General features: G+C 44.1%; 1 protein-coding gene across 1 annotated transcript; it reads right to left on the bottom strand.

Moving 5' to 3' along the window:
* Positions 1-10301: 10301 nt before the first annotated feature.
* LOC148322094 (uncharacterized) lies at positions 10302-12133 on the bottom strand. The gene is made up of 3 exons (XM_088317445.1): positions 11614-12133; positions 11181-11292; positions 10302-11029 (listed from the first exon to the last, which is right to left on the bottom strand). Exons 1-3 carry the CDS (start codon positions 11628-11630, stop codon positions 10820-10822), a joined length of 339 nt encoding a protein of 112 aa, XP_088173571.1. The 5' UTR covers positions 11631-12133; the 3' UTR covers positions 10302-10819.
* Between the last annotated feature and the right edge of the window lie 265 nt (positions 12134-12398).

Consider the following 12398-nt stretch of genomic DNA (forward strand, 5'->3'; position numbering starts at 1 on the left):
ATATTAAAGGCAGAAATAAGATGCCACATGTTTATTATATTATTATGAGGTTGCATTTTTTTTTTTAGATTTTCATATAATTTATATGACCTGCGGTTCCTCACTCCTTTTTTCAAACATTAAATCAATCAAATTCAACATTTGAATTGCTTAACTCACATTTTGCATTGCCACACGCCCCCTAGTGGTGAAAATGTGCAGCCAGCCAGTCATCTGGAAAGGCATGAAACTGAAGCAGTGAATGAAATGGAGCGGAACTAAACAGTTGTATCAAAAAGGTGTTCGCTGGCTGGCACCGGGCGCTTCGTGGTCGTCTTCTTCCCAACTCGGTAGTTGATCACCGCCAGGTGGGTCGGAGCGCCATGTGCTTTCCATTTGTGCAGGATGTAAACGCGTTCAATGAGATCCAAATGTGTCTGCCGAAGTGGGGCGGGGTGGGGGGGCGGGGGGGGGGGGGGACGTGACGTGGCAGACGTTCAAAGGCCGTTAGATTACGGGCGGGATTGAGAATAAAAACTTCGCCGGCTGGGATTTGGCCATTAAATTGGTTGATGTGCGCTTATTGATGGGATGGGGCTGTGGCGTTCATTAGCAGATGCCTTCATTCGCGCGCACACACACACACACGCACACGCACACTTGTCTTAAGGACAGCAGCATGTTTTAAAACGGAAAACTCCAAAAAGCGGCAAATCTGTATAGTAGCATTAATTCCCAAATTTTTGCTTCTCTCCACGTCAATGACGTCATATTTTGTTTTGTAAACAAAAAAAAAAGGAAAGCTGGTCAAATTTACATCGCAGATTTTTCTCCCTGCGAAACTTGCAAAGCCGTCATCGGTTCCAGCTGCTCAGAAGCACGCCCATAAAACTTAAAGACTTCCAGGCCGACTTGTAACGCGTCACTTTATTTTTGATTGGCCGCCATCACGTCGCCGCGGAAACGCGCATGAACGCACCAAGTGCAGCCGCGTTTGGTCCTGAGCCGAAAGAGAAGCGTCGTTATGAGCAATTTCACACGCAATAAAAAGCGCACAACATCCGGCGGGACAGATGTGCGAGCAACGCGACGGACGACAAAGCGTTTACAGTCCGTGTTGAAGTTGGAGCGCGTTGAAAACCAAAGTGCGCTGATTGGTCTCGTCTGGACGCCGTAGTGGATCACTGCCACGGCTCGCATTAGCGCTCGCCGATGCTTAATGAGCTCATTAGACGCGACCCACGGCAGATTGATGGCAAAACGGAGATGGAACGAGGCGGAAGGTGATGGAGGAGACGCGGCGTAGAAGACGCGACCGTTCGCTCATAAATTCGACCCAAAAATTTTGTATAAAATTACAGTGGTGCCTTGATCCGATTTAAGGCTTTTTTGAGACGCGAGCGACCGGTTTGGTTGAGCTTGGACTTTTTGACAATTCTTCCAAAAAGAAGCGGAAATCTGATTATTGCCACGTCCGGCTGCAGTTTACTGTCAAATTAAACATGAAACAAAAATAATTTACGAATTTAAAAAGGCCACAACACTTTGCCAAGCTTCATGCTAACAAAATAAGTAAATTCAACTACATGTTCGGATTATAGACTAACTAAAACTATCTAATAATTTATTCAAAATCTAATTTAAAAAATGTATTCATTTCAATAATACTAAAAAACAAACAAAAAACTAATACTAAAACTAATAAAAACAAGCAATCATGCTCCAAAAATGAATTCAAGGTAAAAAACTAATATCCCAAATGATTTTAACGCCGAATGCCACCAGATAGCGTCGACGACGCAAAACTGTGATTGCTTTGACCTGAGTGCAAAAACGGCGTGAGAAGGTTTTCAGTCCCACAAAAATCTCTAACTTTTAAATTTGTGACTGCCAAACTGCAAATCTGCGCGGGGATCACCGTCATTTCTGAATGTTCACCTCTCAGCATTCACACAATGAAACAAGCGCCGTGCAAACATCACGACTTGTTGGAATAAAAAAACGGTGCTGAAGGCAGAATGTCATCATCCAAATGATACCCGAGTTCATCCATCCGCCAATTTGTCAGTAAAAGTCGTGCGAGCGACGCGGTCGTAGAACAAAAGGAAGTCAAAGCGGCCGGCGCACAAAGAGCACAGCGATGCGTACGCGAGTGTGAACGATGTTATTGGGCCGGACGTTGGCTCCCCCCCCCCACCCCCACGGGCAAACTTGATAGGTCATTGTGTGTGAATCAGACAGTGGAAGAGCACCCCCGCCGGTGCTGCATTCCCACCGCAGATCGAAAAGGGAAAAACATGCCCGAGAAGGTCGGCGCCAAAGCTAAAAAAGCGGTCAGGCTCTCACTTTTTCGCTCTCCGTCCCCGTCGGGGCAGATGCGCTTTCATCTCCGGCTGTTGCCATGCGTGGATACGGAACCATCTGCTCAAGTGCATGTGTGACAATCGGACGTTTAAAAAAAATTCAATTTATATATTTTTTTTAGGACGAGTCAAATAACGTTGCCATGCCGATCCCGGTGCTCCGTGTCAGCATCACCGGAGCGTCGACAATCGTGTTAAGCTTGGAGACATTAGAACCGTATTTGCCGATGTCACTGGCTCTACTTCTCTTTGTGAGCAGGGGCGTGCAGAGGGCGGGACCAATGGGGGGCGGGGCCCCAGGCATCCACTTATAGATAAAAAAATATTGCCGGACATGCTGACAATCAGGAACCATCGTCGCAACTTTAATTGGAAGGCATTTGAACCGAGTGACTTTGATGAAAAATCGCCAAAACTGCCGATGGAATTTGTCAAAATCTTCTCGCATTGTACTCCAATAAATGTCTACTTGAACGTTCCAAATAAGTTCACGCTCTCCTACGAATTCAGCGGCAGTTCTTTTCAAAGCAGCTCTTACTCTTCTCTGCCTTGACATCGCGGCGCAGAAAGCAGATTTCAAGAAATAAAGGCCGAAATTTGACTGAAAGATAAAAAAATAAAAAATCTGCAAAAGTGATCTTTTGTGTGATGCCGGCCTGTAAAAGCTGATGAGACGTATAAAGCCGTAAAGTGTTATGAGAGCCCGCGAGATGGCAGATTAAAACGTTGCGGGGGCTCCAACGCAGAAGGCCGCCGCTGATCTACAACGGCGCTGTGCTCCGGCAGCCACAGCCAATGGCTTGTATTTCAGCAACCTTCATAAAGCCACTTCACCAAAGGCAAGCGGACAATCAATTAATGCCCCCCCCCCTCCCTCCGCGGCAACAATGGCGCGCCCGAACCGGTAGAAACGCTTTAAAAGCTGCCGTGCGCGACCCCCGCACCGGCATTGAACAGGAAAAGCCCCATCTCGGTTTTTTTCTTTTTTCTCCTTTGAATGGCCGTCGGCTTTCTTTGTGTGTGTTCTCACGCGCCGTCCGTACGTGTGTTGAAAGGCAAAACTATTGAGCGCACATCCTTAAAAGCCAATGAAAAATAAAGTCGCGCAAATGGTTCGGCACTTCGAAAGCAACAGGAAGGAACGAGTCGGAGAAAGCAAAAAAGGGAGACTTGGTGAGGTTTAGCGACCCTCCTCTCAAATATACGTCGGCTATAAATCCCTCACTTAATGTCCTCGAGGCTCCGCCAAAATGGCGCTGAGTGAGGGCCTATTTTTATTTGATGTTAACGCGTCAACGTTGAACGCTCGCGCGTGATCGCCACTTCCACGAATGGAAGTTGACGTGACGCTTTGTTACGTCACGCCAGACGCTCGGAATGGCAAATTATCAAAACCGTTAGCGTTAGCAAAACGCACTAACGTGCTAATTTTTATTTTTTTATGATGAAAATGCTCGGAGAAAAAAATAAATGTGTAAAAGTTGGTTGTGAAATCAAATCATATTCTCATGAAGAGAAACTTTTGGAATTGGTAGATTAAGAACAAATTAAATTATTGTAGGAAAAGGTTGTAAGATACCAAAGAATAGTCCAAATTATTATTATTATTAGATTTTTTTTTAATTTGATTTAATTTGTATTTTTTAAGAGAAATACTTAAAATATTTTGCAAAAAATGATTTAAATATTAGAATTTTTTCTTTATATTTTGAGACAAATAATTCCTGATTTTTTTAAATTAATATTAAGAGATAAAATGTTAAAGATAAAGAATAAAATCATACTAATATGTTTTATTTCATTTTTTTTTTGTCTTATAACTCTTCCGAGCAAAAAAAACGTTCCTGTTTAAATTTGTCTCAGCACAGCCGACATGCAGCAAATCTCGCCGCGGCGTGTTTGCCGTGTTTGTCATGAACTCGGCGCTATCCAACACATTACTCTTTCCGGCACTTTCTACTCCAAACATCCACCTTGGATTTTGTTTTTGTTGTTGTTGCGGTCAAAAGAAAGCGAAGAAAGCGTTTGGTCGCGGCGGCCTTGCTTTCACGTCGGACCGAGGGCTGATCATCGGCACTGCGGACTTGATCGATGTCTTTAATAAGCTCTCGCTGCTTTTTACGGCCCTCCAGGACGGGTTGTTATGAAGATGGAGGTCTTCTGATGATGACCGCCGCTTTCGTTGTCTCCCACGTGACGTAACGCGCCGCTCGGAATCAATGAGCTCGCTCCATTTGCTCAACGCCAACCGAGCACTTCGGCGGAACAGCCGCTTGACTTCAGGATGACTTTAATATGTTCGCAGCGACAATTTCACATTTTCCAGAGTGGCAAATTTGCCGTTCAATTAGCAAGCGAACGTCAACAACTGGAATTTTCCTGACCTGATGTTGAAATTCCGGATTTTGGTCGATGATCGACGTCCTGTTTGGATCAGTGATGATTCCAATGATTACTTGGGTGAAAACAAAAAGAAAAAAGATACTCGCTATTTTGGTGATGCGAAAAAGAAAAACCGCGAAATCGATCGAGCTCCGTTGACAACAATTTGACGACGGCTTTCACGAACACGGGGACAGAAAAGCGGAAGCGGCGCTCGTCCGTGGGAATAACGTCGGGACGTCGGGAGCCGGAGGAAGTGGTCAACCGCCGCCGACGCTTTATGGCGGCGACTCGAAACACTCCCGTCCCGTCTCGATCTAGATTTGGTGAGGGCCCATGTTTTATTAATTTGCAGATGAGCTCAGCTATCGATGGGCGCCGGCCGCCCGCGGGTTCAATTAGGATAATACAGCGAGATGGGCAGATTATGGGCGGCTATTTAAGTGCGAGTGTATCTCTTCCTGACAGTTATAGTCCAAACGCAACAAATTGCACCTCGGTGGCAGCGAGGGGCGCCCATCCTCGGTCCTCTCGAGCAGGTGAGTGGTCGCCCTCGAGTCCAAAGTACACACGCACACACGCACACACACACATGTTCTTTAGGGGTTGGAGTTTTGTCTGTTGCGATACCTCCACGATTCTCGCAAAATCTAAAATATTGAAAATGGAGTCTGCGGCTCAAGCCGACTCGTGTTGACGCCACACATCGACGTTGGCGATTTGTTGAACAAGTTTAACATGAACAAATCTCTGCCTGACCGTTTTCCGAGCAGGTTCTTGAGGAGGCAACATTCTTAACGCGCCGCTGGATAATCGCTCAGCATAAACTTGTCGGAGAATTGCCGAATTTGATTGTCGCCATGTGTTCACGTATTTTGTTGCCCAGCCCAACTTGGTGTGACCACCCATGAAAGGAATTGCGATCATAAGACTTGAACACGTTCATCATTTACGATTGTCGACGCAAGAATTTTCAGAGCCGCTCGGGAATAATCGCAAGATCGGGATTGCGAACGGAAAATACCGAACAAGTTTAACACAAACGATTGTTGGCGCTGATCATTTTCCCGCCGTCTGATGGCTTGCTCGGGATAACCTTCAGAGACATCAGAGAATTTGGGACATGCTCAAATTTGGTCAGATTGGCGATTTGTGCAACAATCGCGATAATCGTTTTAGGACACAATAATTGATGTTGACCACCCATAAAACGATTTGCGATGGTAAATATTAAACTGGATCGTTCGCGGCTTCTGTTTTCCGAGCATCTCGGTTGAACCAACCCCGCACCACATGAAAATCGCTGCGGATAATATTTGATCGCCATCTAACCAATGGTTGCCCTTTATTGACTTTGATCACAAGGGAGGGGGCGCACTCAAATTGGGTAACTGCGACGCCCCGCTTGAAGTAGCGCACTTCTGCTCCATCAGTCCGACATCGAGTCATGATCTCAGGAACACGAGCCAACGCTGGCCATAAAAGTCTGCGGCGCGAGGGACAAAAAAGACCGCGCTCAGCCTTTCTTTTCAGGCTTCTGGAGGGGGGGGGTGAACATTTATGATGATCGATTGAGGCCTTGACTGTGACTCGGCTGCGCAATGAAAACAGTCTACTGTACATTGTCTCCGGAGCACATTGTGTGAAATTGAACGGGAGGGGGGAGGAGGAGTGGGGGGGGTCGGGGGGGAGGCCGTAAAGTGGAAGCGGAGACACTAACCCGAGCATGCCAAGCCTTTCGGTTATCTCGAAGTACTGACTCGCTCGAGAGAGACTTGCCGGGCGCTTTGCTTCCCGTTTGTGTGTTCATCAGCTGTGTGTTTAGGCTTTGCCGGCCTGAGATTAGACGGCCGTGGTCGCCAGCGAGCACGCTGGGCAGGGCCAGCGTCGACGGAGAAGGTCCTGGCACTTTCACGCGAGTCGTAAGAGTCGTACCTTTTCATCTCCTCTCACGACCCCCGCAAGTCGGCAAGTCGCACTTTCACGACCTTTGAGTCTGAGGTCAGTCGGATGTCGACGGTTGAAGTGGTGCAAAAGCTCGAGTCGTACTTTTGGAACCACTTGAGCTCCAAATGTGAGTTATGTTTAGGGGAGTTGAAGGTTTTGTTGCCAGATGACTTCAAAACGTGCTCGTTAAGCCCGTTGTTAGATTGCGGGTCACTTTGAGACATTTTAAAGTTTCAAATGTGACAAAAAAGCTTAAAAAGTTAAACACCTCTTGTCTTTTGAAATTGACATTTATTTTATTTAAGGTACTCAAATTTTTTAAGTATGCAAGATCCATTTTCGTTCTTGCCTTCTTTTAAATGTTCTTTTAGAGTAATACTGAATTGATGTAAAATTAAAAAGATAAAAATTATTAGGACAGATTTTTTTTCTTCTAAAATATTTTTAATTCATTTATTTTTAATGACATTTAAAAATATAAGAAAACTTTATTTAAAAGTTAAAAAAAAAAAAAAGCATATATTTCAGCTAGCAGAGGCTTTGAGCAGCTATATTTTTGCGGCTCAAACTCACAGAAACATAATTTTTTCAGTTCCCTCAACATTTGAGAGCAGAGACAATAGCATGATTTTTCGGGATTGTGAAGCCTTATTTGAAATACTTCCAGATTTTATTTTATTTTTTTAAGCTCTTGATTTATTTTTTTTTTTTTTGTGGTGCATCCAATTCCCAAGACATTTTCATTTCCAGCAGAAACTAGCGAAGCAAGGCTAATCACCATGCTAATGTCTAACCAGCGAATTTTCATACTCGTGGACGCACACACAAGTGTTGACTTGTGAGTCGAAAGACTTGAAATTGGCCGATTGGACCATTTGATTGCAAAACACGTGACGAGAGATGAGTTGACATTAATGCTCTAACCGTCATTTTGGAACTTTAAAGTCAACACGAGACAATCGTCTGTCAAATTGATGTAAAGAAGGACGAGGGAAACTTTCAAACGCACCTTCCCGTTTGAATGTCATCCTGTCAAATACTCGAGGATCCGAAAACACTGAACCTTCAATCTTCGTGTCTCCGCCGAGGCCCCCCCCCCTCGTCTTTCTCCTTTTGCCAGCCAGGACGGGGGCAATTGGTCACCGCTAATGTGCGCGCTGGGTCATTAATTCTTCGCATGGCGGGCGGGCCTTCTCGTCTGATATCGAGGCGAAAAAAAATGGCGGCGGGGAGGAGGCAAAGCAGATGTTTGGCTTGGCGGCGGAACCTTGCGGACGCCCAAGCCAACGGGCGCCTCACGCCAGGCAACAGCTGCCCAAACACATTCTGGCACGGAGCGGCTCGGATTTAGCTCACTTCTGCTTTCCGTCGCCGTAGCCGTGACATTCTGGTCGCAATGAAAACACCGAAGGCCTCGTTTGCGTGAGGAAACTTCAAAGGGAAGCGCTTGAAAGTTGAAGGTGAAAGCAGACGCTGATAAATCGAAGGATTTTGTCGTGGCGTGGATGTTCTCCCCTTTGAGGAGAGATGAGGATCTGAGCCCAAAGGACGCAGCCAAAAGGAAAGGAGACATGACTAACCCATTTATGTTTTGTTTTGTTTTTTGTTGTTGTTGTTTTTGCTGGCCACAGTAAAAATCGAGCAATATATGCGCATACATAGACCCCAGAGCAAGGACAGCTCATTTAACTCTCTCCTGCCTCTCCTCTCAACTGCTTTGAGTCATTCATCACTGACCATCGTCATATCTGTGTGCTGCGTAGAAAGTGTGTGTGTGTGTGTGTAATTTTGGAAGAGATGAGATTAGATCTACATGGGCAGCACAGGGATTCTTTTAAATTTACAGGAGTCAGTGTGCTGCCCTCTACTGGGTTTTTTGAGTACTTTTTATCCTTGTTCCATGCTTTAAATTTTTGTTTGCGAGGTTGGATTCAGGTATTTATTTTGTTGTCATTTATTTGCAATGCTCTGTGTAATGTAGGTTTCTTTGACTCCGATTTCACATGCACGACAAAATGTTAACTAGCAAGCAGTAGTACAATAACAACATAAACATTGATATTAAATCATAAATGGTGCCAAAAAGTTGTAATATGAGAATGTTTTTTTGAGCAGTCTCAAGTCGTATTTTCAGCATGAATGTATTATTAATGAAGTTGTCATTTTTGGAGGGGGACGTTTGTAATATTACTGTCTAAGAATTCATTCATCATTTTAATGAGAATTGTGAAAATGCTTCTCAATTGACATATACGATTATGTTTTTCCCCTTTTAAAAATTGGACTTGGTATTTTTTTAAATTAGGATTCTCTTGACTTTTTCTCCCAAATATTACGGCTTTGGCCTGTATTTTTTTCTTTTAATTATGATGACTATTTAAAAATAAATAAATAAGTCAGTGATATTTTTTTATTTTTCAAATGTGGCTCAGGATCAATTATGCATTTTTCCTCCCAATCTGTCCTATAAATGGCTTAGGATTGCATCGGGTTTGGTTTCATGTGTATTTTTAGAGTATATAAAATAGTTTGCTGCTTCTAATCACATCGTAGCAATGAGCGCTGCTTATTTCGACAGGTCCCCTGAAAAAGGGCATTCTTCAAGCAATAAACATGAAAGTGTGTAATAATAACGAGCTCGTCTCTCGTACAGTAACGCCGTCGTAAATCCGAGAAATGTCTCCTGCTGAATTCGCATCGACTCATTTGTCATCTCGAATTTAGCATCAATCACGCGCGGGCTGACAAATGGGGACCCGCTGCGGTAACCATGACAACGCGGGTCGCACTAATGCGCGCGATCTGTTATTGTGCGCGTGAGACAAGGACGTGCCGTGCGCTAATTAAAGAAATCTTTGGCTGCTTCTGCCTCGCGCGCAGGTCAGAGCTCATTAGTGAGCGTCTCAAATGCGACGACAGTCGTTCGTTAGGAGGCCGGATGCGACGATCAAGACGATCAAGACTTGGGATGTCGAAAAAACAAAAAAAGATGGCCAGGTCCGTCGATATTGGGACACAAACACAATTGCAGTTTTTGATTATTCTTTGGGCATTTTTCCTTCAGTTTTAGCTTCACGAGTTGAATGCAAGCTCAATCGATTCATGTCAGGTGACAACATTCAAGTTTTGTTGCCCAACGAATTCTGTTTCTGTTGGCTGATTATCAGATGATAATTTTGCCTGAAACACGTCAGAATTCATCCTGGCGCTGTTGTCAGCGGTCCAAAACCAAATCTGTTGGCGGCAAAGCATGCCCACCACCGTGCTTCACTGATGTGGTATGATTTGGATCACGAGCACGAGTCGGCATGTTGCTCCCCAAGTGTAAAACAGATTTTTTTTTTTATATATATTCCTGTTTTGAGGCTTACCACGAGTTTACATGTCATGGTAAAGTCTTTCATTGATTGTCTCAGCTTCAAGTGGTGTCGTTTCAAAGCTCAGAATTGTGTTGATGGACCCGACTGTGAATGTAGACTTTTGCTAAAAGGGACCCTATTTTGTTTTAAATCCCCTTAGTACTATCCTATGTTTTTTTTCTTGGGGTGAAAATATAAAAAAAATAAATAATAATAAATGATATGCTCCGGTAGTTGATCGTTCATTAACAAATAAAAATGACCAAAAATATATCCAAAAACCAAACATTTTTATTTAGAAATTTTTACAAGAACAGTGTCAACGTCATGTTAGGTTCATGGCCAAAACTAAGTACAAGCGCAAAAAAAAAAGAGAAAAACGCTGTTCAAAAGCTTTTATGAGAAACAGTGCACATACCTGACTGGACAGGCACAAAAAAGACGTTGCGGGCCGCACTGAGCAGTTTGACGTGCTTAGTCGTCGTTCTTTTCTCTGAAGAGAAAGAACTCGTTCAAATAAGCCGCTAAGGAAGGTGCAACTTGGGACTTTTCATCATGTGGTTTCTGGAGATGAGTGTTTTGGACCGAACGACAACAGAAAAGTTCACAACCACGACCTCCCTGAGACTTCAGAACCACCCAGAACATTCTAAACGAGTCAAAGCGACTGGTCCTAAACTTGTCATTTTGGCATCTCCTGTCCAATTTTAGCATTCGTTTGGTCCCACTTCTAAAATTATTGCTGATTCTTTTCCCTCTCTTGACACCCGACCAGGAAATCAAGCGAGTTCACAGCTGCGTCTCTCGCGTTTGGCAGCGGCTGTGCAAGCTCTGGAAGTGGGCCTCCCTCAGGATGCGGTTGATGTGCAGGTAGGAGGCGGGCGGGTCGCACGAGTCGCCGGAGCTGAGGGGGCTGCAGGGGCCCGCGGCGCAGCGACTGCCGCTGGAGCTGCCGGACGCGTGATCCGGACTGCTGAGGCTGCTGGAGCTGTTGGACCACTGAAACGACGACATACATTGTCAATCCACTATTCATCATACAACACGGGTGTCACACTCATTCGTAGACCTCTTGCATTTGAAGTCTCTCACGGTTAAAAGACATGCGCATGTAGCCAAGGTTAAGTAGGAAATCCATTTTTGAGTTTACCTCTGAGTCCCAGGCATCTCGTCCCGGCTCTGGAGAGAGCGGGTGAGTCTGGTTCGGCCTTTTGGCTTGAGGAACCAGGTGGCCACTCTCACCACCACTGTGCTGCCTTTTCCTGTGGAGCAAACAATTCGATGGACAAAATCATTTTAACTATAACATATTGGAATACATAATAACGTTCACTTTAAGTTGCCACGTCCTTGGGGCGACACTAAACTATTACATAAGAAGCCCAAAAGTCCTTTAACCCCTACCGCTAAACATCAGCTTTACAGATGCCACGTCAATGTGTGCATCTTAATGAAATGATGTTCGTGGTGATTGTGCACTTTTTCCTTATCAATGCTAACACGAAGGAGTTACAAGAAGCGGTCACGATCTGCTTAACTGACGAGCTTCTATTCATTAATGTAGGGCAGAATAAATCACTCACCTGCTTTCAGTCAACATGTGACGACCATAAATGCATCAATGCCGATGAATTCCTTCGAGAATCTCCGTCTATGTCAGAGAACCTTGCGAGCAGTTTGCTTACATTTGGCAGCTTAGCTAACTGGGTGGCTAATTTGGTTTTAAGTGATGAAATTGGCCATTGCTACGAGAGAGGAACAATACAATTTATAATGTATTATATGTGAGTGAATTTATGCAAATTCGCGGGTACTTTACAGCACGTAAAATCTACCACAAGCTTTCTTTCTTGTTCGTCGCCGACCAGCTAACAACGTTAGCCTTTACGCTAATGAGCGAAAAGTAGCCACCTAAAAGTCATATTTTATAACACGCTTAAAATGATTCTCCTCGTAGGGTTTTAATATCCACACATCTGATGAATTCGGACGATTTCAAAAGCTTTTCCTTTTTAAATCCAAGAGCTAAAACACGCCGCTAGCAACCATGACCAGCTGCTGCGGTTGTGTTTACATCCTTCTGCGCCTGCGCGGAGACCTACATTGACGCATTCACAATATGTTGGAAAATGCAAAGTCCTTTTGGGGTTACTCAAATAATTAAATGACTTTAAAACTACTTTATTAGTCATTAAAAAATACATGTGTATTTTTTCACGTTTCCTTATCTATAAAAAAACATTTTGTACCATGAATGATTTTAGCACATTCGCGGCTTAACTTGAAGGCAACATTAAGAACTGAATCAATTATTTTATAACACTTTCCCTGAAGATATACATCAATTTAAGATATAAATGGTACAGTT

The sequence above is a fragment of the Idiotropiscis lumnitzeri genome, chromosome 15 (assembly GCF_059441095.1).
Source record: "Idiotropiscis lumnitzeri isolate Australia: NSW breed Sydney's pygmy pipehorse chromosome 15, RoL_Ilum_1.0, whole genome shotgun sequence".
Lineage (NCBI taxonomy): Eukaryota > Metazoa > Chordata > Actinopteri > Syngnathiformes > Syngnathidae > Idiotropiscis > Idiotropiscis lumnitzeri.